The sequence below is a fragment of the Phyllopteryx taeniolatus genome, chromosome 8 (assembly GCF_024500385.1).
Source record: "Phyllopteryx taeniolatus isolate TA_2022b chromosome 8, UOR_Ptae_1.2, whole genome shotgun sequence".
NCBI classification, from domain to species: domain Eukaryota; kingdom Metazoa; phylum Chordata; class Actinopteri; order Syngnathiformes; family Syngnathidae; genus Phyllopteryx; species Phyllopteryx taeniolatus.
This window is the reverse complement of record NC_084509.1, coordinates 29,798,371-29,826,360: the sequence shown is the minus strand read 5'-3', so window position 1 is coordinate 29,826,360 and position 27,990 is coordinate 29,798,371. Positions and strand designations below refer to the sequence as shown.

General features: G+C 46.1%; 1 protein-coding gene and 1 long non-coding RNA gene across 8 annotated transcripts in view; both read right to left on the bottom strand.

The window, feature by feature from the left end:
- appbp2 (amyloid beta precursor protein (cytoplasmic tail) binding protein 2) overlaps positions 1-20,653 on the bottom strand; it is a 75,116-nt gene extending 54,463 nt beyond the window's left edge. Inside the window, exons 1-2 of one of the 6 annotated variants that reach the window (XM_061781238.1) lie at positions 20,302-20,653; positions 11,680-11,768 (exon numbers count right to left, since the gene is read on the bottom strand). In XM_061781238.1, the coding sequence (XP_061637222.1) occupies positions 11,680-11,768; positions 20,302-20,481 (269 nt within the window). In that variant the 5' untranslated portion in view covers positions 20,482-20,653. Of the gene's footprint in view, positions 1-11,679; positions 11,769-19,090; positions 19,465-20,297 lie in introns of those variants that run through there. The other 5 variants (XM_061781233.1, XM_061781234.1, XM_061781237.1 and 2 more) reach the window with 5 other exon arrangements.
- A 496-nt stretch (positions 20,654-21,149) lies between these two features.
- On the bottom strand, positions 21,150-25,697 carry LOC133482332 (uncharacterized). 2 transcript variants are annotated; one of them, XR_009789756.1, is made up of 5 exons: positions 25,590-25,697; positions 24,811-24,894; positions 23,387-23,874; positions 23,113-23,301; positions 21,150-22,987 (listed from the first exon to the last, which is right to left on the bottom strand). It is a non-coding gene; the product is annotated as an uncharacterized LOC133482332 (long non-coding RNA). The 2 variants fall into 2 exon arrangements; XR_009789755.1 differs by having other exon boundaries at positions 21,150-23,301.
- Positions 25,698-27,990: the final 2,293 nt, after the last annotated feature.

Here is a 27,990-nt window from a genome sequence, read left to right as displayed (position 1 = left end):
AGTTGGGGGCAATTTAGGCCAAGGAGGACCTCCTCCCCTATCTGTATGGGATTAGGTTCGGGTTCAGTTGTTCTTTTATTACGGAAAATTTTGGGTCGCGCACCTGAGCACTGGTTCAGAAGACCCTGCAAGTTCTGAGTCTTTCGATAGAGCAGGTAGGCGATGCTGAAAGTCATGCAGTAACCGAGACTGACCAAGGCAATTAAGATGTTATGTGCTGCAGACCAGGAGTACATGAGCGGGAGCTCGGGTGTTCTACCCTCATTGCTAATGGCGCGTAGGGTCTTTTCAACGTGGGTGATGTCAATCGCCTGAGTCCTTCAAACTGAATCTGTTTAAGCGTCTCAGGATTAACCTCCAATTTGTACTGTCCGAAAAAGTTTGAAATTTCGATTTCGCTCTTGTAATTGTCGGCTGGCAGCTGGGAGAGGGCGACGTCCTCAATATGCAAAATGTCATCTTTGGGGACGTCGAGCCACATGGTTTAATTTGGCAGGGCGAGTCTCGTTGTGGTGTCCTTGTGGTCATAATTCAGGATTGCGCTTAGGGCTGGCGTGTTGACTAGCCATTTGGACCCAACAATTTCCACGTGAGTAGTAGGAAACTGGTAGCAAGGTGTAGATTCTACTCTTCATCGCGACCCATCCTTCATGGGCTTCAGGCCACAAATCCCATCCGCTACATCTCAGATGAACGGCTTACTGGGACACAGGTAATGGATGTCTTTTGTGAGGATGCACGTGCAAATTTGGATTCCTATCATGATAGGCGACTACCGCGGGAGTACTGATTTGAAGTGTCGTGCTGCGAGATGCTAACATTAATTACGTCTTTTAGTCGATAGAGGTTGTGGGAGTTGATAACGGGAAGAGTAACAAGGAAGGCTATTTTTCAGAACTCAGGGTTGACAGACAAGACAGTGGAACTCCCGAGAGAAAAAGCCAAGTGGGCTTGGACAGGGCTAAGGGGGCTTGCTAGAGCTTTAGAAAGGATGCTTCATGCGGTGGTTGGACAAGATGGGAGAGAAACGTGTCAAGTTCTCTAAGTCGGTTCAGCGGGGGTGTGGTGGCTACAGGGGACTCGGCGGTGTCGTCAATGGGGGTGTCATCACTTGAAGGAGTGCGGCATGACAGGTCGCCGTCCTCCGAGTGGTCCAACACCAGGCAATGGTCTGAGGACAGTTCCCGAGATGGTGGTGGTAATGCTTGTTCCACCTGCGCCCACAGCTGAAGATTTTTGTAATCAATTAGAGGCTCGAAGCGGCAGAGCAGGTCTTGGCTGTTGAGCAGGGGGACGGTTTCAATTGGAGACACGTAGACTGGATGGATTTATGTCATGGGGCCAATTGTCCAGTGGAGCATAGTTAAGGTGTTTAGCTCGGTGTTACTCACTGAAAATGTGCAGATAGTTAGTGCGCAGCGTTGCAGTTGAAGGTCGCGGCCACTGGCTTGTAGTAATGTCAGATGTTGATTGAACACGGCGTGGGACATAACAGTGATGTCTGCCACGAGGTCAATCAGAGCTCCACGGACAAGCTGCTGCTCAAGTGTAATGTTAAATAGAACTTTAGAGAAGTACCTTTAGCGGATAGTTCACCCAAAAGCTGTCAGAATGGCAGAACGTTATTAAGGAGCGTGATGTCACGCAAGTCAGGGGCCAACCCTGGGTCTAGTCGGACGATTAGGACGGGACGAGAGGGGTTTAGGGATTGGTCATCACAAAGTGGTCCGCTAAGGTTATGGCGAGGTGAGGTCGTCGTAGAGTCAGCTGGGGTCACAGAGCCACTTGGCAGGTCATTGGGGGAACAACGGAGGTTAACTTGTTGACCTATCGTGTCCTCTGTGGCCCTGTTCGACTCAGCCCGGCCTAGTCATAATCATGAGTCCCGCTTTTTGTCTTTGGACAGGCGGAGCACCTCAAGTAATTCTTCTGCCACGGCACTAAATTCCCTTTGGGAGCAGTTAGTTCGGGAGCCCGTTTCCCGGTTGTCACTAGTCGTTTCAGGGTCTCGGTTAGACGAGTCGGATTTAGGCTGGTCGTTGCGTGCACCCTGTTTCGACATGTAATTTTGACATGAATTAGAGTTCCGGTCATTCCATGATTTTGATTTATCATTGGATTGGAGTTGTTGGTTACGAGGACCATTGTTGTTCGCGGGCCGAGATTGGTTGTATGGGTTAAACGACTTCTTTTGATTGTCCGGTTTAACATCACCAGAATGTTGTGTGTCAGTCACACGCGTGTTGCACGTAGCGCCCTCCATCTGCGGTTGTTCGTTTGTCAAGAAGACGCCTGGGTCTTGTGTTTTAGAGGGAGGGTGTTTTTGTTTAGCGAAACCTTTGGCGACCAGTTCACGCAGTGTGCGCGGGCACGCTGCTACGCCCAGCTGGTGGCTAGTGTTAGGGTGGAGGTTTTCGACAAACAGTGTTTTGAAATTTTTGTCCTCTTCCATATTCGGCTCATTTAAACTTCCAAAGTACGGTTTATGCAACTGGCAGTAATAAGCTTGGGGGGTCTCAAGTCTCCCCTGCAGATAAGTCGGTTGCGACCTCTGAGTCATCAAATTCTTGAGACAATGCTTGGCAGAGTGCCGGGTAATCGGCCGACACACGAGCCGGTTGTCGTTCAATTAAGCTAATTATTTCTTGGCTTTATAGTCTGTCGTCCATAGTAGCAGAAGGGAATCGTTTAAGTTGAAATTTGAGGTCTCTAAGGTATGCGGCTGTGTCGTGTGACCCGTTTGGCTTAGGTTCGAACCTCGGAATGTTGCGCACAACTTTGTCTCAGTCTTTTAGAGTCATACCTGGAGCAGCGCTGGGCGGAGGGAGAGTCGGGGGTGAGTCAAAAAGATGAGCTGCGGCTGGTCGGGCCGCCACCCGTGAGGACGCCGCACGGCACCCCCTGAAGGTGGGTTCCGGCCCTAAGGTTGGAGATGTTTCGTACGGCTCTGTGAAAGTTCTGGTGAGGGAGGGGCCCAGGCTGTCTGTAGCAGGGGCTGGAGCAGTGGGATGAGTTAGAGAGTCAGCGGAGAGCTGTCGAGCTAATTTTAGCTCACGCCTGACATGGGCTAACTCATCTTCTTGGTCCCGGAGCTGTTGGTGGAGGCGGGACAGCTGCGTCTCCCGGACTGTCATCTGTGTCTTGAGCTCTTTGGAACGTTTTGCTTTGAGCGTTTCGGTGCGTTCAATGAGCCGCTGGATGTCACCGGACGCTTTACGCAGAAGAAGAGTTGCTCGCTGATGTTCGACCCATAAGTCAAGCACTTGGTCATTAGACGGTCGGTCGGCTAATTCTACCAATTTAGCTTTTAAGTGGGCAATTTCGGCATAAGCATCTTGTAGCTGGTTTTGTTGACCTCCGGAAGTTAGTTCGCTCGAGGTAGGGGCTTGGGTTGGTTTATCGTCATCAATAGTTTAATTCGCCGCTGTCGTTAGACGGCAACTGTGCAGCCTCAGCTGCAGCAGTGAGGGCGGCTATCCGAGCCTCAGCATCATCGCATTGCATTTCAGCGTCAAGGAGGAAGGCTTCCACCAAGTTTAAGCGTGCGGTGGTGTCTTTCAATTGTGCAGTTAACTGGACTTGTTTATGCTGTTCAGCCTCCAGTCGCGTTCCACCAGAGCGTCCTCGCGGTCGCTCCATTTGAGTTGGGACACCAAGTTCAGCACCAGGCAACCAAGCGTTCAAGCGAGACCTTTATCTTTTAAGGTTTTGTTCTCGGCGTCACTCATAAGTTGTGCGATGTTATCATTGAGGGCTTCAAGGCCAGCATTTTTTACAGACTCTGCATGACCCGGGAAAAGGTCCCTAGTTAAATTGCTGACGAGCTATTCCAGTGTGTCAAGATTGTCATATTGACTGGGACTTTCTGAAGGTTCTGCCATGATCGCGTTGCGTGTGCAGTAGTTGTACGAGGTACGCAGCTAAATTGTTTGTAATGTGGGCTCGTTTGAGTAGCGCGTCGAGTTTGGAATAGAGGCACAATATAGGCGATGTAATTCCTCATGAAACAAATAAATGGCGTTCGCAAATTATGGTGTGAGGGTTTATCACGTGATTTTTAAAGGTGTTTGAGAATGTACGTAGAAGCAGTGATCGAGTAGCACAAAAGTGTTGACGGCGTCAAGCTATGCGCACAAAAAGGTATCAAATGAGCAAATTAAATAGCCACGTGAGAGTTGGCAATTTAATTGGTGATTTAAAATAGTTGAAGGCCACTCGGTGGAGTGAAGCGAATCACCTTGTCGACTAAATTGTAAACTAACTTAACCAATTTATTTAGTTTTGATAAATAAATTAAATTTAGTTATAATTTAGTTAAGCAACTTGATTCGACTCTGCGTGGTGGCTATCAATGCAAGTCCATTTAATTTGTAAAGCAATTTAGGACTTCGGCTGATTCAGTTTTATTTAACTTTGGTAAAAGTCATATGTACTTATAATTAGGCTTGTGAATTAATTCATTGCTTGTATGGCTAGTAATGGTGTGGGCTTTCGGCAGAGGGAAAGGCCATCCAAGATAAAAAAAAGATCCAAAAAAAATTCCCCTACCGCCCCCCCCCCCCAAAAAAAAAAAAAAATTCAAAAAGGGTTAGTGTTGGTGAGACTCATTATTGTCTCACGTTGTAAATCTCAAAATTGGTAAAAAATACCAGGCATAAAGCTTTAGAACCCAACCACGGCGTCGGCGTATAATAAAAAAAAGAAAAGAAAACTAGCGAAAATTGAGGGTTTTAAATTGATAGCGATCGTGAATTGAGGCGGCCAGTTAGCCAAGATCTCGGGTGTGTTCAGTTGCTGGGCGACCGGTGACGCCAGGTCGCGCTGTGCCCGCAGCAGAGCAGCGCACACAGGCATCTTACCACCAGACAAAGCACATGGCGGTGCTATTATGAAAGCCCATGTTTATTGTTTCAAAAGCAACGACCTAAGATGAACGCGATGCCTTAGCATGCATTCGGTAATAGCTTACTAGTGGCTGAGCAGCGACTAGTTAGCAAACAGCTTCCAATCACACAGCCGGACGTTGCGTGATGGAATGAACCTCCACGAGGGGGCCCATCGAGGACAACCCGGAGCTTATGCCACGGGTCACGGCCACGAAGGAGGAAACAAAGGTGGCAATGTCACGATGATGTCACGTCTACCCCAAAGAAGAGGAATATTGTAATATTTGCAACGTGGCATTTGTGTGTTGTGGAGTGAAAAATTTCATCTGTTTCAGTTGACAGATTTAATATCAGACATTCAAGTTTGCAGAAATACAGTCACTCGTGGCGTTCATGTAAAGTTCTTAAAATATTAGATCCCAGTCAAGTCCAGTGAAGACTGTGGTTAGTGAACCTGCATTTGCAATGGCTCCCCGGCAGCTCTAGCCCTTGTCCAGTGGCAAGTGGCGCGGTACACAGCAGGAAGGAGACGTCTTTGTTGGTGAGACTCTCCAGGCCGGCTGGTGGTGGAGGTTCATTAATTTAGCATTCTGGTGCAAAAACAGATGTCTTTTGTCTCAGCTTTGATGCTCCTGGTGCTGGTAATTCACTTAGCGTCGGCGTGCAAAACCAAATGTCTGTGTCTCACTTTGATGCTCCTGGCTTGTAATTCACTTGGCATCTGTACGTGAAGTTGAATCTCGCCACTCCGTGGTCGTCCACCTCGGCGGGGAGAGCGGCAGTAGCCCGAGACTGAGGTGCCGGGTGTCATCTTTTAATGGCGTGTCCGTTACAATACATACAAAGAAAGTAGAACAAATAAGCTCAGAAATAAAGTTGTGTGTAAACGTGTGAAATGACAAAGTATTGAACACATGAGGACGGGGAGGTGCAAAAAGGCATGGAAAGCTAAGACAAAACCTAAAATCTATTAATAATCAAACAGCAATCCAGCCCTTTGTAAGTGCACCTGTGGAGAGCTTCAAAAAGACCTGGAATTTACAGGTACTGTTGTCACAAGGAAAAGTGAGTAATGTACTCCGTTTCCATGACCCGTATGCACACTCACCATGCAAGACCCCATTGCTGGAAAAAAAGCACATCAAAGCTCATTTAAAGTTTGCTGAACAACATTTGGACAAGCCAGTTAAATACTGGGAGAATATAGTCTGGTCTGATAAGAGCAAAATGTAACTCTTCGGATGCCATAATGCACACCACGTTTGGAGGAGAAATGGCACTGCACATCACCCTAAAAACACCATACCAACAGTGAAGTTCGGGGGGTGGGAACATGATGGTGTGGGGCTGCTTTTCATCAAACGGTATTGGTAGGCTTCACATTATTGAAGGAAGCATGAATGGGCAAATGTACCAAGACATTCTTGAAAAAAATCTGCTGCCATCTACGAGGACGATGAAAATGAAACGAGGGTGGACATTTCAGCAAGATATTGTTCCAAAACAGACTGTCGAGGAAACTATCAATTGGTTTTCAAAGAACAAAAATTAAGCTGCTAGAATGGTCCAGGCAATCACCTGACTTGAATCCAATTGAAAAGCTATGGAAAGCACTGAAACCCAAGGTCCATAAAAGAAGCCCACGGAACCTTCAAGATTTGAAGACTGCTTGTGTGGAGGAATGGGCCAAAATCACACCAGAGCAATGCATGGGACTAGTTCATCCATACAGGAGGCATCTTGAAGCTGTCATTGCAAACAAAGGCTTTTGTACAAAGTATTAAATAAATACCAGTTGGCATGTTCAATCCTTCTTCCCTGTGTCATTTCCCATTATTACACACAACTTAATTTCTGATCGTATTTGTCCTACTTTACTTGGGTTATTACTTGGGTTGTTCCCAACATCTGGTGCAAATTTGCATGTCAATAGCACCTTTGAAAATATATTTAATGAGAAAAATGGTGACGTGTTAAATACTCATTTCAGCCACTGTATGTGTACCAACAAAGACATCTCGCATGTTCAATAACAAAAAGCCGTAGTTCACTGCCAAGCTTAAGCAGGTTCACCAGACTAAGGAGGACGGCTATCGAAGGAGGAGAGGAGCCAGATGAGGTGGCTCGGGCATCTGTTTAGGCACGTCCCACCGGGTGGAGAACCCGGGGACGCCCCAGGACACGCTGGAGAGACTAAGTTTCTCGGCCTGCCTGGGAACGCCTCGGAAGAGCTGGAGGAAGTGGCTGAGGAGAAGGAAGTCTGGGCTTCCCTGCCGAACCTACTGCCCCCGCGACCCGACCTCGGATAAGCAGAAGACAATGGATGGATGGAACACGGCGAGTCACTGTCCTGGGTGATAAGGTGATCTCAAATTTGTTCTTGCGCTCAGGACACAAGATACTTGCTGTCTCTACCATGCATTGTTTCAGAAACTCTCCTTGGGAAAGAGGCTTGCTGGTCTTTGCTAGTTTGAATGCCAGCAAAAAAACTAGCCTTGGTGACTGAATCTTGGATGGCAGTTTGTCAGATAAAGGTGTTTTGCTGAGCCTGAAAGCTTGATTTTAACCGCTGAGCCGTAGCTATCAGTTCCTGCGTTGATTGCTGTTAGCCAATGATTCTCAACCAGTGTGCCGGGGCACATTAGTGTGCTGTGAGCGCTCTTCGTGGGAAATTATAACATTTTCTGTAATTGCTCCAAAAATTTTTTTACAAGAAATGTATCTGTTCATCTATTTATGCCAGTGAGGCATAGTGACAGACAGAAAGCAAATAAATGCTATTCTATTAGATGGCAGGAAGTACATACAGTCATTAACGTATCCACTTTTTGTGACATTTTTATTTGTTGGTGTGCCATAAGATTTCTCACTTGTAAAATATGTGCCTTGGCTCCATAAAGGTTGGAAATCACTGCTGTTAGCATAATCAGCATGCTTGGTAGAAAAGTGACAGCTGATGTTTTATTCCTCTGAAACCGCAATGGTTTCGTAACAAATTAGACATACAGCCTTTGACCGGACTTCAGTGAAAAAGTATTTAGTAGTCCATTCAATATTATACACTCGGCACTCACTGTCGACTAGAAATTATTATTATTATTATTACAATTACGCACTGTATGTTTCACCTCGGTCTATAAGAATTGGGTGGCATATGTAGAAGCCCAAGACCTACAAAAATGTCTCCTGGAGCTGTACCCTAAACCCAACAGAAAGTCCGCCATTTTTAATAAAATGTTCTATTCTGACCTATTTTTTGTCTTTTACAGCCGTCATATATTGACGAACTCCTCCTAGAGATTGTATCTGATCGACTTCAAACGAAAAGCTTTTCATTCCGTGCAACGCTGTTGCCATGGCAACATGCTGTTGGCCACGCTGTTTGCCAAGAAAACTGCTGTTTTGAGGGTCTAAACATCATGAAACTTTGCATTCACATCAAGCCTGATGAATTTTTTTTTTTTAAGTTTATTGTGTCATTTCTAAACAATGGTGTGTCCCCTACAAATTTGCAACAAAGCAGCCCCACCTGAACGTTTCACCTAGGTCTCCCAAAATTGGGAGGCATAAGTAGCAGCCCAAGACCTAAAAACAAGTCTCTTGTTGCCATACCCTAAACCCAACAGTAAGTCTACCATGTTTTTTTTCCCTTTCAAATTGTCACTTTTATCCCACCCCCCCACTCCTCCCCCCTTTAACAGCCGTCATATGTTTACAAACTCCTACTAGGGAGTTTATCCCATTGACATCAAACGTTGGGTGTCTCATCGAAACATATTGAAGATGAAAATGTATTCAAATCTTTTCATATTGTCAAACGCAGTTGCCATGATGACATGCTGTTCGCTGTGCTCTGCTCAGAAAATGGATGGATGGATGGATTCTTATTAGGGCCCAAGCAGTGACCTGCGAGGTCCCCATTGTATTTGTAGAAATTCTTCTTCGTGATTATTATTTTAGTCATGACAAACAAAGGGATTTTTGAGGCACTAAACGTGCACGAAAACTAATAAAAAAATAAAAATAATAAATAAATCGGTCCTGGTGAAATATTTGATCATTTCACGTTTTCGGGCGCCATTTCCCAAAAATGGCTCGACAGCGCCACCTAGAACGATGCCGAAAGTACATCAAAGGACAACTCGGTGATCCGTATGAATTACGGCTGCGCATATAGAGGGGACCCAGACGCACAAAAAAGTCAGTCCGGCCGATATCGTAACTCCAACAGGAAGTGACCCATGACCTTTAGAAGGGTTTATACTTTTGCGAACTCCTCCTACAGCTTTCATCCGATTCGCTTCAAACTTGGAGTGTATCATCTCAAGACATGTGACATTAAACGTTATCAAAAGCCTTTTAATCCAACGAACTATATGATGGGGGCAGGCCTTCAAACTTTTCATTCTACATTTCGCCACAAAACCTAAAATGCCTAAACTTCATCAGTCTAATTTGTTCTACGGTTCACCTTGAGCTACAAAAATCGGCTCACACCTGTATTGACCCAAATGTACAAAAACTTCTGAGACACCTAAGATACCCTAAACCCAACAGGACGTGACCTGTGACTTCGTAATCATAAGGTTCGCCCTTTTTCGCAAAGTTGCTAATGCAGTTTATCAAAGAGCTACTCGTGGTACGTCACACCTACACCTACCAAACTTGGCAGGTACGTGTATTACCCGACTTCTACAAAACAGAAAATTACAACCGATACCCTAAACTCAACAGACACTGACCTACGACCTTTTAAAGCGTTGAGGTTATGGATGTCCTTCGATGTTGAGTTGCCTGGTGATTGCTTGTTGTGATGTCAGCAAAGATAACGTGCTAGATCAGATATTGCTGAACAATATCACTTAGTCTAAAACATCCATCCATCCATTTTCAACAGCGCTTATCCCGGTTAGGGTCGCGGGACGCTGGAGCCTATCCCAGCTGACTTCGGGCGAAAGGCGGACTACACCCTGAACTGGTCGCCAGTCAGTCGCAGGGCACATATAGACACGGACAACCATTCGCACTGTCACTGTGTGGGAACTGAACCCACGCTGCCTGCACCAAAGTCAGGCGAGTGTACCACTACACCATCAGTGACTTCTAGTCTAAAACATAATAGATCAAATATTTGTAAAATAACAAACTAAGGCAAATTCAGCTACAAGAAATATGTGTCTCCACCTGTTCAGCAGCACAAGACAAGGCTCATCAGGCACATTACAAAAACAGGAACAAGGGTGCAGTGGATATAAAAAGTATACACACCCCTGTTCAAATGCCAGGTTTTTGTGAATTTTGACCAATATAAATCATTTTAAAACTTTCTCCACCATTAATGTGACCTAGAATTTGCAAGTTTTGAAAAGGCTTTGCACTTGTGGTGTCAACCGATGGCTTGTGGGCAATCCCCCATTATTGTGTGACCTGCATTATCTCAGTGTAACCTTTGAGAAGCCTTTGTTTGCGCTTTTCCAACAGCAGTGGTGTCCTACCTATGGCCCGGGGGCCATTTAGGGGCCTTCCCCCATTATTGTATGGCCCGCATTTTCTCAATATAACTTGTTACACGGCTTTGCGCTTCTGACAGCAGTGGTGTTCAACCTATGGTCCAGGGATCATTTGCAGCCAGTCCTCCGATTTTGTGCGGCCGGACATTTTTGCAACATTTGCATGGGTCATACTTTTGCACTTGTCCTACAGCGTGGTGTCCAACCTACCACCCGGGGGCAATTTGCGGCCCTTCATCGTGCCAATACCCCAACCTGCCAGGATCTCAAACTGCCATAACCCCAACGTGGCCGGGGTGCGAGGGCCCGATTATAGCTGCTCGCAGCTCAAGTTATTATTATTATTATTGTTATTATTATGTCAAAATTATCGCATTTATGAGGGCCTTAACTTCCCCAAAAACAAACTAAACTTTGCACGCATGTTGGGCCTGTTGAAAAATTTGATATTTTAAAGTTGTTATACGAGAGCACAAAAAATGGCTCTGCAGGGCCCCCTACAACTCTAAAAAAGTAATGGCCCTGGCACCACATTTGCCCTACGACCTATTAATAATGATAATATACTTTTAACATGCCCACGTTCTGAAGTGATGTGTGCAGCGATGTACTGCAGTTCACCTCAAAGTCGGTGTCGCTATGGCTGGTATTGACTAGGACGCCACAGAGTGGCGTTTCCTCTGTATTTTTTTGGGCCATTTCCGATACCCGTTTTTAACTTTCCTTTCAGTAACAAGGAACAAAACAACAACAATGGCGACCATGGAACAGTGTCTGCTAGAACAAATGGACCTAGATGACCAGATGATGCGTTTAATTATGCTTCAAAATCGATCAAGAAGGCAGCGGCATAGATGGTATGTAGAACCAAGGAGCACGCTGAGTACGTCATCACAGCATGCGACTAAAACGGACCAATCACGAGAGATGATCTCCGCGGCGTTCGCGGCCTAACCCTAACCCTAACAAAGAACAATGAACTTGAAATGAAAAAAAAAAAAGAAAATTTTCAAATATGAAAAATGAACTGAACTAGTTAATTTTTGGAATGGTGAACTGAACTTTGAACTAGTTTGAGTACAAAATGAATTTCCCAACACTGATCCTGTATTATTTCATGTCACAATATATCGCAGGTTTAAAAAAATTTAAGTTGTTTTTTTCCAATATCGTACAGCTCTACTGTAAAGTTATTTTTTTCATATAAGACATGGGTGGAAACAGTTAATTTATTGGCATTTTAGCAGAGATGTTTGTTGTTTTCTGTTTTGTCATAGTCTTACCTTTTGTCTGAAGCCCGAAGAACTTTAGCAAACACCTCCAGGTCACAAAACTCCCCTCCCAGTTGGCAGAGCCTGCCCTGCTGGTAAAGCTGAGACACACAAAAAGAGAATGCTGTTTTGAACACAAAATGTGAAAAGGCTATCTGCTCATTTAGCAATTTGAATATTTTTAGTAGCTACAGTGCATTCCAAATTATTATGCAAGTGATATTTTTCTCTGATTTTCTTAAATAGTCACAGTCGGCATTAGAGGTGGAACGGTTTTTGAAAACCGGCGAAATGGTTCGGTTCGACTATTTCTGTTCAGTCCGCATGTGTCCTGTTCGGTCTGTCACGAGCAACTCTTTATTCTCTTTTTTTTGTCCTCTTCGGCTGTTAGGTCAAACAGAATGGAGGATCTGTTTCCCTTTTATGCCGGAACAGTTTTACTGTGTCACGGTGGAGTTTTTAAGCTGCTGCTCTGGATTTTTAGTATTGTAATTGATGTTTATTGAGAATCAGAGTCGATCAGTCGAACAGAACAAAGTTTCTAGAGGGGAGAGAGAAACGAAGACAAAACACAAAACACTAAATGTAAACAGGATGAGAAAAGTAAATCATTACATATCTACAACAATGAAACGGATATGAGTGTTATACGGGGCTGTCGTGCTACACCCTGTGAGGGAAGGACAGGACAAGATAGAACAGGACAAGGACAGGAGGAAAAGCATGCAGGACAAGGGTCGTTAACCCGGCTGTATAACTGAAGTGTGGTGGGATTGACTATGTAAATTATAAAAGTCTGTAGGACGAGAGTGTGAGTGAGGGTATACCCAAGCAATTCGCATATTCATGAGTTATTTGTCGCAATAAGTGAGTGGCCCCACACCCAGCGAAAGAGTCCCAGGGGTGTGCAAGTGAATTGACACTGTTTCGCATGCACGGAGACTCACAGAAGTGTCCTGTAATTGCAGTGCCTGCACCGGAGAACCCCACCCAATCAATGGAGGGGCGGGATTGGGCCCAGGGGCTTAAGTGTGACATGTAATGGGTGCGTGCATCATAATTTTAAATAGATTGGGTACTGTGTATTCTTTGTTGTTGTTTTTTTGACAGTTTTTGGGAGATGTTTTGGTATTGTGTTGACAAATGTTATTTAGAGAGGGTGATAGCGATACTATATTTATATTTATAACATAGAAAACAGTGACAAGTGAATAATATGGTGTGTGGTAGTTGTTTGTAGTGCGCAAGAAGAGTTTTGAGCGACTTGTGTGTTTAGTGTGTGTGAAAACAAGCAGAACAGTAAAGCAGAAAGATAGGAGTGAGAATTCATGCTCGTGGCATGCGTGATTCCATTTTTTTTTTGTTTGTTTATCTCAGCAAAAGTGGAAAGAATGACACAAACTACAAAACACTTTTGACAATTCATAACGACAACGGATCAAAAGAAGAACTTATCTAGAAGAGCCAGGGCATGATGTATGTTATGGGCAATGAACACAGGTGCATTTTATTGATGGCATTTTGAATGCACAGAGATACCGTGACGAGATCCTGATGCCCATTGTTATGCCATTCATCCACAACCTTCACCTCATGGTGCCGCATGATAATGCACGACCCCATGTTGCAAGAATCTATACAGCCGTTGAAGAGGAGTGGACCAACATTCCACAGGTCACAACCAACAACCTGATCAACTCTATGCGAAGGAGATGTGTAGCACTGTGTGAGGCAAATGGTGGTCACACCAGATACTGACTGGTTTTTGACCCCCCCCCCCCCACAATAAAGCAAAACTGCACATTTCATAGTGGCCTTTTATTGTGGCCAGCCTAAGGCACACCTGTGCAATAATCATGCCGTCTAATCAGCATCTTGATATGCCACACCTATGAGGTGTGATGGATTATCTCCGACAAAGGAGAAATGCTCCCTAACACAGATTTAGACAGATTTGTGAACAATACTTGAGGGGAATGGCCTTTTGTGCGTGGAGAAAACATTTTAGATCTTTGAGTCCAGCTCACAAAGAAATGGGAGCAAAAACAAAAGCGTTTATATTTTTGTTCAGTGTAGTTTTGGAGCGGCAACAGAAAAGGCTCGCTCCCCTCTGAGCTTCAGCCTGACTTTGGGGACAGTCAGGAGGAGTTGGCTAGCTGACCTCAGAGAGCAAGTCGGCTCGTAAGGGTGAAGAAGCTCTGTGAGGTGGGGCATGGTGACATTCCTCATTCCTCTCCTTTCCAGTGCATGCCTTGACCTTTCTAACTGTTCCCCCACCTGCTCCTTGCTTTCACTGCAATGTTATCCGCAAACATCATGGTCCATGGGGATTCCATTCCTAACCTCATCTGTCAGCCTGTCCATCACCACTGCAAACAGGATGGGCCTCAGGACTGTTCCCTGATGCACTCCCACCTCCACCTTAAATTCCTCTGTAGGTAGAGGTTGGTAGCTCTCCAGTCAAAGCCATAAATTCAATTACAATAATAATTGGCATAGTTTTATGATTAATAATTGGTGGGTTTAATTTGTTTTTATATTTTAATTCATGCACTTTGTGTTAAATTTTTTTGCATGAAAAGCGCTAACAAATAAAGTTTGATTGATTGATACTTCCTATCGGCGCTTCGGCTTTCAGCATTGGGTTCCTCAGTTTTGTTTTTCGGTTTCCCTCAAGAACTTTCATTTTTGTGCATCACTCATGTATAGTACATAGATATGAACACTAGATACGTCAGCGCTCTTTAGTAGACCAGTTAACTGACCTGCCTCCGTGGCGGTCATGTTGGGGAGGTTATCGTTCCCAAAGAAGGCAATGCATGGACACTGAAATGTCATCGTGACTTGCTCATTTTTCAACCGATTTTCATAAGCGTTACTGGGGTTTTTTCAACGCCAGTGTATGCCATCAATGCACAACATTTGAAAAAAAGCACAATAAAGTATTTCTCATGTGAAAGGGACTCCCAATTGCCTTGTCGTAATTGTACTGTTTTACGCAACCGTATCCTGGCATCTTTGATCTTCTGATTTTCTTGCCATCCACACACAACGAATGCGCTGCCTTTAGGTTAGCCTCCCCGTGGGTACGGAGGCGTTATTAGGAATCCCACGTGCGTTCCTGGCAGAACACGCCCTGCTCCAATATTAGTGGTTCCAGGACACGGGCCGCTCCACTGTGAATGGCTGCTGTCTCCCAGTAGAACACATCCGTGGGAAGCCATACTCGGGGTTCGCTGATGAGTCCACTTAACTTATTAGGATGGGCAATCAGCATACACCATAAACTCTCTACACTCACGATTGGCTGTCCTCAGTGAGGGTGCCTCCCACCCTCCGCCGCCGTTCGTAATACAGACGCCATTGCCGTTCAAGGTAAGCTTCCTTTGATTAATTTCTTCACTTTACATAGTTTTTATTGGGTCCGTCCAATGACTTATTTGCGTCGTCGAATGAATTTGTTTGTGTCCACACAAGTTGCTTCCGAGTCATTAGTGCAACAGTTCAACAGGTGTCTGTGAAAATTCTAACTGAATGATGATATAATAGTATTCAGCCTATTACATCGTTTTTATTGTGTTAAAATGACTTTTTTGCGGCGAATGAATTTGTTTGTGTCCACACACGTTCCCGAGTCATGAGTACAGCAACAGTTCAACAGGTGCCTGTGAAAAATTCTAACTGAATGATGATATAATAGTATTCAGCCTATTACGTCGTTGTTATTGGGTCACATTAATTTTTTGTGTTGACACACATGGCTTTCCAATCAGTCAGAAAGTTGTTCATGGTAGATAGAAATTACAATATGATTTTATTTTCAGCACGATGGATTTCCATCCTCAATTCCGCTACCTGGCTTTCGCGAAACAGCTGACTCTGGAGTCTTCCAAGGAAGCCTCCAAGATAGCCCGAGCCTCTAGGTACACTGTAGGATGAGCGTGATGATGATGACGATGATGACGATGCCCCCCCCAATAAATGTACATTGCTATCACGTGTGACGACATTTGATTATAATGACAAATTGGTCATGGTCGTAGGTCTGAAGTTATGGTCACGACCTACAAAATGGCGGATCAGGTGACGGCGGACGCCAAGGCTCGTGTGGTCCAGGGTGGAGGAGACCTCGGGTGCTGGCAGCTGGTGCTCAGCGAGTGTGAGCTCCACTTTGGTCAGTACCGGGGCCGGACCTTGAAGTGGCTGCTGAGCAATGACGTGGGCTACGCCTGCTCCATCCTGGACTCTCACCAGAAGGAGCAGGACGGCGGAGACACGTCACAGTCGCCCCTGGCTCGGAACAAAGACGCCCTGGCATCCTACGCGCAGCTGTTCCCGGACATGTCCCTGGCCGTCCGCAACCGCATGATGCTCATGGGCGCGCCGGTGGTCAGGGAGATGGATGACAAGCTGCTGGAGTTCGGGGAGTACCGCTATGAGACCTATCGCTTCCTGTACGACTTCCCCGGCAAGGAGCATCGATCGTAACTTGTCTTATTGCCTGTGAAAAATGTCATTAACCAAAATGAGGGAGGTTAGGTTAAATGAAATGATCCTATCCTAGATACGTGGCATGGATGAAGAAGACCAAGGTGTTCCAGGGCTCGCGGTTGCACTCCTTCCAACAGTACATCCTGGGCCGAGACAGACAGGCCAAGTACAACGCAGGTAAACGTGGTCATCATAGAGACCATCATCATTATTAAAAATGATTGTTGACATTTACAGGCGTTTCTTTACAGGAGAGGGTGAGCCGTCTGACCAGCAGCTAATTGAAGCCGCCGCAGAAGTCGAGTCTCAGCGTGAGTGAATTTAATGTCTCTCCTGCGTAGTCTGAGTGAGAATGAAATTAGACTGACAGCGATGTCTCGACTCGACAGTGTCTGAGGAACCGTCAGCAGCCGCCTCAACCTCCGCCGCGTCCGCCTCTGGCGTAGGTGCACTTGCCAGAGGGCAGACAGCTGGCACAGAGTCGACCCCCGACACAAAGGTAGGCATTGCAATACGGGCAGGCACACGGGTGCCTGTGTGGGCGCCCCGCACTTATTACCAGAGGGTCGTCATCGTCCGTCTGTCGCAGGTGCTGCCGAAGGGCTGGCGCCAAACTTTGCCGGAGACAGAGCCCGAATGGCTGGCCAAAGCGCTCTACATCAAAGGCTCCCGTGGGAAAATGGTCCTGACGTCGGAGCTCCAGCTATGGCGGGACACCCCAAGACGCCACTTTATTACACTCAGCCCCCCACCTCCAACTAGGTCTTCTTCCACCACCGCTTCTTCCTCTGGGCGCCGTACAAGATGTGGGGGTTGAAGCTGGCCTTCCCCTACTGCCGGCACCGGCTGACAGGAGGCGGGCCGTACCAGACCGTGCGGCGGGTGCTGGACCTCCAAGATTGGTACTTCATGGGCACAGAGTACCTGGAGTGCAACGGCTGCCGCCGGAAGTACTCGATCTGGGAAGAAGCCATCATCCAGCAGATGAGCATGTACCAACAGCTGAAGTTCCCGGCCGTCCTCACGTACAAGTAAGAAAGGAACCGAGCGAGCGGTGGTCGTCGGCTCAGCCTCGCACATCGCCGCATCACTTTGCTTCCCGCTAGGTTGGCCTGCGACTTGAAGGTGGTGCACATGCTGAAGGACCGCTCGTTGGGCAACTCAGTCACCAGCCTGCGACAGAAAATCCAGGAGGGGCACACCTTGGAGTGGCTGAGGCACAGTTTGGAGTACCTCTCCATGCTGGAGCAGCTGGGTGTTCCCACCGGCGTTCTAGGGTGCATGCGCCCTGTGCCCCGCACAGTCTGGTTTCTGGCCGCCTTCGTGAGGGCGGTGATTCCACACCTTCCTGAGAACAAGGCCCGCATCACGTCGGTCTTCGGGAGCGTGCTGAAGATGGACTCCACCAAGAAGGTACGTAGTCGTCCGAGGGTGCGCATCGTTTCCATTGCCGCCACGGCGCGCGCTGCTGACACTCACCCCGTGCCTTTGTGCTTACAGATGGCCAAGAAGCTTGCGGGGGCGGCCGCCGGAACCGCCGCCTGGGTCACCAACGTGGGCAGGTGCTCATGTCCGTGCTCACTGTCGCCGAGCGGACTGATGCGGCAGTACAGAGAGGCGGGACAGGCCTCAATAAAGCCCAATGATCGTAAAAAACGGGATATGGTGGTATCGGAATACAAGATTTTATTGCAGTAGTCTGACAGTGCAATCGTGAAAGAGCAAATTTGTCTTGTAGTCTGATCAGGGCATTATGTGTTGCCTGTCTCCGATGTGTTGTCTGTCCCACACCGCCGAGGTTTTTTTTTTTTTTTTTTTATATAAATAACATTCATTGGCCAACAGATATTTACAGTACTACGTCAAAAGACACGCGACAAGGCTAAAAATAAACTAGCTTTTGGATTCAAATATACTGTGCACGCGGCGATGCGGAGTTAATATTTTTGCGGAGCCGATCAATGACGTCATTGATCGGATTGGCGAATTATGACATTAAAGCCGATCAGCATAAAATGCTAAATATCGGCTGATACCGATCAGCCCGATAAAATCGGTGTAAAGTCTAATACATATATATAGCTTTTTATAGGTTAGGTTAGCATATATTTCCCTCCAGTGATAGGGTGGGTGTATCTTATTTAATAAACAAATTAACGCAGAGTTTGAAATCTCTAAATGTGGCTCTCTCAGTGAAAACAGTTTGGATGTGCCTGCTGCACATATGAGCCTATCATCCACAACATCATGACCACTTGCACAATATATTGATATGCAACACAAGCGCGGTCTCAAAAAGTATACATTTCACTAATGATAATTCTTTTTCATGTTCACTTTAGATTGACACTGTGAGAGCTATTAATCAAAACAAAGTGTGTACAATAGTGGTGGTAGTTTTAGTGTAGTGTATGATATTGAGAGCTGTTCCTAATATCATTGAGTCTAATTTAACACGTTGAGGTTGAAAAAAAGGATTTGACACAGAGCTCTACACCACTGCCTGGCCAAACAGCTTCAGCTTCACATTTGAAAATACGGATGGAAAGTGACGATTCAGCGCATTTGAAGTGTAAAAAAACAAGAAAAAGGAAAAACAATGAATGACTCCTCACATCAGTACTAATTCTCAGGTTTGGAATCGATTGCAACTGGACTAGCGATCGATTCAACGACCTGAGAATTCAATGACCTGGATGAATGACAATATTCACAGGCATCTGTGCATATAGACAGTTTACTGCCATCATCGTCCATATGTTCAGCATACAATTGTTAAGATGACGAATATCTATACACTCATGAGAGAACAATTGGTGAGCCATAACTCCAGACAGCTGAGAGGCGTAACCGTACATTTAGCCGGTTAACGTAACTCGTCAGTTAAATATAAAAAACAAACTATCTTGTACCCCTGACTGGAGATTCTTACCTTGTAGTAAACATCGAACTGTATGTTTTCTGGGAGCGACCGTATGTCCTTCTTTGAACGAATGTAATTGTCCACCACGACCGATATCGCGGTGTTATATAGTGACTCTGGGATCCACTCTAGCTCCACCGCAGCCATGTTGTTTTCCTTCTCCAAAAAGGCCAGTCACAATCCTCCCTTATACACCTCCTAACATTAGATGCTCACCGTTTCGCTGACTTCGAAGGGCGGTACAAATTATTGTCCTAAAGCTAAATTGCGGCTTCTGCTTCGATTTTATTATCCCAGGTATCGCTTCATCTACCCTTATTTACCTCAATTCACACCCACCCAACAAAGTAAAAGCATAGAAATCTAAAATTAATAGACCCCGCCTCGAGTGGGTGTGTGCGTAACTGAAATACGTAACCACGTCCGCCATATTGAATGTGCTACATCTGCGCAGTAAAGTAATGCAAATCAATGAACGGAACTTCATAAAGCGCCTTTTCTACAAAGTGCACAAAGTTGGTGCCTCTCATTCACCTATTCGCACACTATAATATATTTGGAAAACAGCTTTACATGTTGCAACCCTTCTTCATTCATCAATATTTTTAAAAAAAAATGTAAATTTACCCTCTCGGTCCTCAATTCCACCCATAGTGTTTTGATATTTGAGGGGCATTTATTTCAGTCCTTCAGAAAATTGTAATATGATCCCACCTTGAAGCAAAGCAAAGTAAGTTTATTTATATAGCGCATTTCATACTCAAGGTAACTCAATGTGCTTTACATGATTAAAAGCATTTAAAAACAAAGAAAGAAATATAAAACTACAATTAAAACAGCATACATTGCAAGAAATATAATTTAAAAGGGGAAATGGTCTAAAAATGAGGAAAAAAACCCATCAGTTTTTAAACTGGACTTAAAAACATTCACACTTTGGGCTGACGTCACTTCTGTTGGCAAGTTATTCCATTTGTGCCCAGCATAATTGGCATGGTCTGTCCCTGCAGTTCCTTTTATGGAACTTGGGTGGCGCTTTGTGCCTCGCCTTTGCCTCCCTTTCTCTCTCCCATGCAATCATCACTCGACACTGCTTGCATTTAAGCCTGCCAGATCCAGGAGGTCAGCGTCAGAGTATTAACGTTCACCTGTGGTACACAGGCCATCACTCACACTCTTGCACGTGACCTACTCCACTCCCCGTGATCGTATTTACCTACTTGTTCTTCTTCATCCCCAGTGCTCCTTCCGTGTCTCCCGCCTCGCTGTCCGCTCCATCCACGCCGCCAAGCTTTCCACCTTCTCACGCCACCGTTTCCTGCACGTTCCTTGTCACGACGGTCCACCACCACGCCTTGGAGAGACTTACCCTGAGTGATTATCAAATAAACCATTCTCATCTACTTCCTCTGCCTCCGTCTGCTTTTGGGTCCAGTCAAACATGATACGATCACCATCCGTGACAATAATAGCTAAACTGTCATGGTATGTGCCCTGAAGTTCCTTTTTTTGAACTTGGGTGGCGCTTTGTGCCTCGCCTCGCCTCGCCTTCTCTTCTCTCTCTCTCGCTCTCTCTCTGTCCTCTGCACTCACCACCTCCTTGTTTGCGCACCTGTTATCAATCAGCACTCATCACCAACTGCATACGAGCCTGCCACTTCCAAGAATCCAGCGCCACAGTATTTGCGCTCGTTTGTGGTACACAGGCCGACTCTCATGATTCCGTCTCATGCGTTCAAATTGATTACTTCTGTAGCGTATATAGGTCAAATAAGAATTGTAATTAATTGAGGATAAAGTAATAAGCCGGGAGCGACATTTGCGGTACTTCCGGTTTATCGTAATTTTGATTTAATTGTTAAAATCAAACTAATGTCTCGAAAAGGCCACCACGTAAAATTTTTCCAAGTTTAAGTTAAGGCAAAATGACGACAAACCTTTTTAATCAGTCTCATAATCTGGATAGTGCTACACTCTACGACATTTTGAGTCCTAGGTTACAGAGGTTTACATAAATTCAGAACACACACAAAATACGACCACGAGTGGAATTTTATGGTACATTTAATGAAACAAACAACTACAACTACAAACTGTAGCAAGAAAATAACACTAAGGGTAAACAAAAGAAAGAAAATAAGGCGTATGAAAATGGAAAAGAGCACATTGTGTGTGGTCGCTGGGCTAAAATAAATGAGCATGTGAGCGTTTAATGTGTTGAGTCAGAGCGAGAGAAGGCAAAGTTGGTATTTCGTATGAAGCTAGTAATTTCCCCACAACTATTACGCACTGATGTTGTACATCATAGTAAGGATTGCAGTGTCGACTCACGAACGCAGATCAGCTGGTCTTTGGGTGTGGTCTGCCTCCGGACATCAGGCGGAAAAGAAGAAGGTTCGGTTGAAGAAAAAACAGATGCACAAAAATAAAAACAAATAGGAAAGGAAAGTTCTTGTCCCGTTTGGGACGCGCTCATAACTTCCCTGCCGGTTGACCTGGTGGCGGGCCGAGCTCTGGCCCTCAGAGGCATGTGGGACCCGACCGGGATGCCGGTAGTTGCTCGTTGAGGCCCCGCCGACTGATCGTGGCTAGGGAAAGCGATCGGAGCCGCATGGTCGACTTCTTCGATCAAAAACACCGCCGGCTTGGTTGCGGGCGGGTGTTCGCGCACGTGGTGGCGCCCGGAGGCGCCGAGGACAAAAAGGGAACAAAAGAAGGGGGAAGGGTGGCCGGAGGTACGAGAAGAAGGAAAAATAAGCCTCAACTCAACTCTACTCAGAAAGGTGTGAGTTTAGAGTTAAATACCCCAAGGGCGGGGTGTAGGAAGAGGGGGTGCTGACTTGGAGAAGTCTACAAATTTGCCTAAATAGGTTTTAAAATAATATTAATCGAAAACACTCCCAACTTTGTCCTCTCACGCAGAGAATCATTGTTTAAACTTTGGTTGTGACAGATCGGTTGCTTATTGTTCAATACAATATTTCGTACTGTTTGATTTCAAATCATGAACAGCTTTAAAAAATCTTGCAGAGGACCTGTCAAAGTGAGAATGGCGACACAGACACCAAGGCATACATTTGGAATATTTCTACAGAGTTTGCAACATATAAAAACAGACATGTTATCTTCCGTCAACAAACATCAAAGGCACGTCCACAAGTTCTGGCGCTTGCAGTTCCTCTCAAAGCCAGTGGGTGGAGCCTCACGCGCATGGGTGAATATTAACCACATAGTCTTCCCCAACCATTTGGTCCGGGAAGGCGTCTTTTGAAGACAGGAATCCAGATTTGACGGGAAGCTGCTAATTAGGTTAAGGTCCACTTGTCGTACACCAGGCCCAGTCCTAGTCGCCGTCTCACAGCAGGGCAGCGTGGAGGAGTAGGGTTCTCAAGTGGTTGCGAGTCTCTGTGGTGCCTCGATTTGCGGAGCGCATGTCCGTGACACTTGGCTACTCGCAATTGTACTAAACCTCTTGTGCCCTCCTCCGTCCCCAGTGGGCCTTCCGTGTCTCCCGCTTCGCTGCCCGCTCTAGCTAGGCCGTCAAACTTTTCCACCTGCCCATGCTACCACTTCCTGCACCTTCCCTGTTCCAACGGACCACCATCACTCCTCGGATATCCTACCCCCTGAACTTTTACTTCATAAACCATTCTCATCTACTTCCTCCGCCTGCCATTAGCATTTATTTCATGTATTCAGGACCTAAACTATTTAGTGATCACTGATGGTGTAGTGGTACACTCGGCTGACTATGGTGGGTTCAGTTCCCACTCAGTGACGGTGTGAATGTGAATGAAAATGGTTGTCTGTGTCTATATGTGCCCTGCGACTGACTGGCAACCAGTTCAGGGTGTAGTCTGCCTTTCGTCCAAAGTCAGCTGTGATAGGCTCCAGCGCCCCGCAACCCTGAACAGGATATGCGGTGTTGAGAATGGATGGATGAACCATTTAGTGATTTATAGACCTGTAGCAGAACTTTAAAATCAATTTTAAAGCTGAGTGGGAGCGAGTGTAGAGTAATATGCTCTGACCTCTTTGTTCTGGCCAGAACAAAGTTGGTGGGGGACCTAGGTTCAAGACCCCGACTGGACCATCTGCCAACATCCCCCGGACTCACGGCTGTGGTGTCCTTGAGCAAGACACTGGTACCCCGAAATGCTCCCCGGGCGCTTCAGCTGCCCCCTGCTCCAGTGTGTTCCACTAACATGTGTATGTGTTCACTGTGATGGGTTAAATGCAGAGAACAAATTTCGTGTGCATGCATGCATGTTCATGACAATAAAAGATGATGATTCTTCTTCTAACCTGAGCTGCAGCTCCCAACGAACCTGGGAGCGAGCTTCTTGGACTCCACCCGGAGGGGAATATGTTTGGTAGAGAGCCAAACCCGCTGACCCACTTTGTAGTTCGGGTATTCGGGTACCAGCACAAATTTGACTGTCCTCCGACAGTCAGCAGCGGTTTTGTAGGACTGTTCCTGGCGCAGCAGCATCTGGCGGGCTCGCTCCCAGGTCCTCCTGCAGCGTCTCACCAATGTCAATGCCGCTGGAACTGTGGACTCTGGGGCTATGACAGGAAATATTGGTAACCATGCACAACGTGAAAAGGCGATAGACCAGTGGATCCAGAAGGGAGGGAATTGTGAGAGAATTCGACCCAAACCAGTTTCTGAGACCAGAATCGTGGCTCCAGTGAAGCGAGACATCGGAGCCCAGTCTCCAGGTCCTGGTTCAGCCTCTCGGTTTGGCCGTTGGTTTCAGGGTGAGACCCAGATGACAGACTGATGGTAGCACCTATGAGATTGCAAAACTCATTCCAAAATTGCGAAATGAATTGGGTACCCCGATCAGACACCACATTCTTGGGGAAATCATGGAACTTGAATACCTGGTGTATCATTAACTCTGCAGTGTCTTTAGCTGAGGGGAGTTTCGAGAGGGCAATGAAGTGTGCCATTTTAGAGAACCTGTCAACAACTGTGAGAATTGTGGTATTTCCTTTCGAGGCCAGTAATCCCGTCACAAAGTCTACGGAGATGTCTGACCAAGGACATTGTGGTATTGGCAGGGGTCGCAACTCCCCAGAAGGACGTTTACGAGAGGACTTGTTAGCAGCACATACCTGGCAAGCATTGACATAACTGGTAACATCCCTTCTAACAATGGGCCACCAAAAGCGTTGTTCGACCACAAATTGAGTCTTGGCAATGCCTAGGTGACATACAGTCCGGTTAGTGTGAGCCCAGTGGATGACTCTTCCCCTTAAGGTCGGAACCACATAAAGCCTGTTTTCAGAGCAATTTTCTGAGCTAAGAGTGTTCTCCAAAGCCTTCTTTACCGCAGTCTCAATGTCCCAAAGAAAAGCAGAAACGAAACATTACTTGGGCAAAATGGTTTTAGGGTTGGACAAAGAATTCTCTGTGCAGAAAATGCGCAATAAAGAATCTGGCTTACGATTTTTAGAACCAGGTCGGTAGGATAACGTGAAATTGAATCAAGTGAAAAACAGAGCCTATCTAGCCTGCCTCACATTTAATCTATTAGCAGACTTAAAATATTCCAGGTTCTTGTGATCTGACCATACTAAAAACAGAGTATGTGCCCCCTCTAGCCAGTGCCTCCACTCCACCAAAGCCACCTTGACTGTCAGCAGTTCACGGTCACCAATGTCATAATTTCTCTCGGCTGGGGTCAGTTTTTTGGAGAGATAAGCACAAGGATGTAACTTACCATCCTTGAGAGAGTTCTGAGAGAGCACGGCTCCTATACCGGCATCAGACGTATCAACTTCTACCAAAAACTGCTGTTTGAGATCTGGCAAAGTAAGAATGAGAGCGGAGGTAAAGTTTGATTTAAGTTTCTGAAAAGCTGCCTGACAAAGCGGGTTCCATACAAAAGGTCTGTGTGGCGAGGTAAGATCATGCAAAGGCGAGGCTATAGAACTGAAATTTAGTGAACGAGGCACAGGTGGTGAAGATACTCTCAGGAGCAAAAAATTAGCGAACCCGAAGAACCTTTGTACGTCTTTGCGTGACGTGGGAGTGGGCCAATTAGTCACGTCATCAACTTTGCAAGGGTCCATCTTGATTTCACCTGGAGCCAGCACGAACCCCAAAAAAGAAATGGACGCCTTGTGGAACTCACATTTCTCAGCCTTGACATATAGTTAATTCTGCAGTAACCGCTGCAATACAGAGCGGACATGAATAATGTGAGTCTCCTCATCCGGGGAGAATATCAAAATGTCGTCCAAATAGACAAAAACATACACATTCAACATGTCACGCAGGACATCATTGACAAAGTTCTGGAACACAGTTGAAGCGTTAGTTAGTCCAAAAGGCATCACCAAATACTCATAATGTCCCGTTGGTGTGTTGAATGCTGTTTTCCATTCATCCCCCTCCCTTATCCTAACTAAATGATATGCATTTCTTAAGTCTAGTTTGGTGAAAATCTTGGCTCCCTCCAGGAACTCAAAGGGGGTGGAGATGAGATGAAGAGGATACCTGGTTTTCACCGTTATGTCGTTCAGACCCCGGTAATCGATACAGGGTCGCAGAGTCTTGTCCTTTTTGTCCACAAAGAAAAATCCGGCTCCCGCAGGGGATGAAGATGGGCGAATAATCCCGGCTGCCAGGGATTCATCCACATAATCCTTCAAAACCCTGTGTTCCGGCCCTGAAAGAGAGAATAACCTCCCTCGTGGAGGTGTGGTTCCAGGCAGCAAGTCAACAGCACAGTCATAAGGTCTGTGGGGTGGAAGGGATTTGGCCTTGGACTTGGAAAAAACGTCATTAATATCATGGTAACACTTGAGATAAATCAGGATCCCCAGATGGGGTCTGTGGATTGTCATTAGAAACATAGCCCTTAACATCACATGGCAGCTTGAAATAGTTCTGGGTGCAATTGCTGCCCCATGACATAACCTGCCCAGAGGACCAGTCAATGTGGAGGTTATGTAATTTCAACCATGGGTTCCCTAAAATAAGGTCATGATTCATGGCGTCAAAAACATGAAAACTAATGCGTTCTGAGTGAGAATCAGGAAATGTCAATGTGAGTGTTTGGGTGCGGTGAGGGATCTTGCCCATAAAACTGCCGTCTGCAGTATAGTTGTTACGGTGCCGTTTTATTTGAAAGGTTCTAAGGTGCATATGTCTAACGAGGAGGGAGCTGAGTAAGTTTGCGTCAGAACCAGAGTCAATTCATACAGGTGTATGAATTTCTTGATCAGGAGAGCAAAGTGTCACTTTAGGAAGAACATGGGCAGGGTCTTCCTTAATTAAATTCAGACTCACCTCTCCCGTGCCCTTGCTACCGGCACCGGCAACCTTGACGTGACAGTTGCAGAGTGGAGTTTGCACTGAGTGATGAACGACTTAATGTTCCCAGAATCTCCAGAGAACCTCTCCGGTCGAGAGAGCTGTGGGCAGACAGCAGCAGAGGTGGCAGGTGGCTGCATGGTGACTGCTTCACATGGAAATGTTGGTACCGTGGCGGTATCGGGTGTTGTGCCAACTGGTTCCTTCTTTAGAATCATTTTCATAAGAACTTCAAACTGTGAGGCCACCTGTCTCATCATATAGTCCTGATGTTCTGATAGTCCCTCTCGATGAAGGTGGAGAGCTGCAGGCTGCTCATCCTGCTTCGAGAGCCATTGACCCTGCGCTTGAAGGGCTTTGCGCACCGGGTCTGAGTCTGCTGGGTCCATGTTATGGCCAGTTCGTTCTGTCATGAACGAAACAGAGGATAGGACCCAAAAATGCACAGGCAGAGGTCGGTACACACGCGGGCAATCCAAAAAAGGCAACAGTATCCAAAAACATGAGGCATAAAGGCGAGGTTGATAATCGGAACAGGGTCTAGTCTTACTGTGAGTCTTTGACGTGGAAACAAGGAATGCTGGAACACGATGACAAGGTACAACGAAATGGCGACGAGAAAGAAAGAGACACGAGGTTAAATGCAAGAGGTAATTAGGGTGAACGTGGCACAGATGGTGAAGATGCTCTCAGGAGCAGGTGAGTGTGAAACAGGGGGAAGACAAAAACCGGAACACACACCCATGACAGGCAGGTTCCGTCTCTCCCCTGAGGAACATCAACGCCGGCTGAGGGAAGGGCGGTGCTTCTACTGCGGGCAGTTGGGTCATTCCGTGAGCAACTGTCACCTCAAAGTCTCCGGTGCCGGTAACAAGGGTATGGGAGCGGTGAGTCTAAATTTCATTAAGGAAGACCCTACCCAGGTTCTTCCTAAAGTGACACTATGCTCTCCAGATCAAGAGATTCATACATCTCTATTTATTGACTCTGATCCTGACTTGTCTCAAGTGCCCACCTGTTTTTTTCCAAATCCAAAGCTAATTCCCTTCCTCCTCACAGACCTTATGACTGTGCAGTTGACTTGCTGCCTGGAACCACACCTCCACACACAAGGACATTAAGGAGTACGTGGAAGAATCACTGGCAGCCGGGATCATTTGCCCATCTTCATCCCCTGCGGGAGCACGATTTTTCTTTGTGGACAAAAAGGACAAGACCATGCGACCCTGTATCGATTACCAGGGTCTCAACGAGATAACTGTAAAAAACAGGTACCCTCTTCCTCTTATTTCCACCGCCTTTGAGTTCCTGGAGGGAGCCAAGATTTTCAGCAAACTAGACTGAAGAAATGCGTATCATCTAGTCAGGATAAGGGAGGGGGATGAATGGAAAACAGCATTCAACACACGAATGGGACATTATGAGTATTTGGTGATGCCTTTTGGACTTACTAACGCTCCAGCTGTTTTCCAAAACCTTGTCAATGATGTCCTGCGTGACATGTTGAATGTGTATGTTTTTGTCAATTTGGACGACATTTTGACATTCTCCCCGGATGAGGAGACTCACATTATTCATGTCC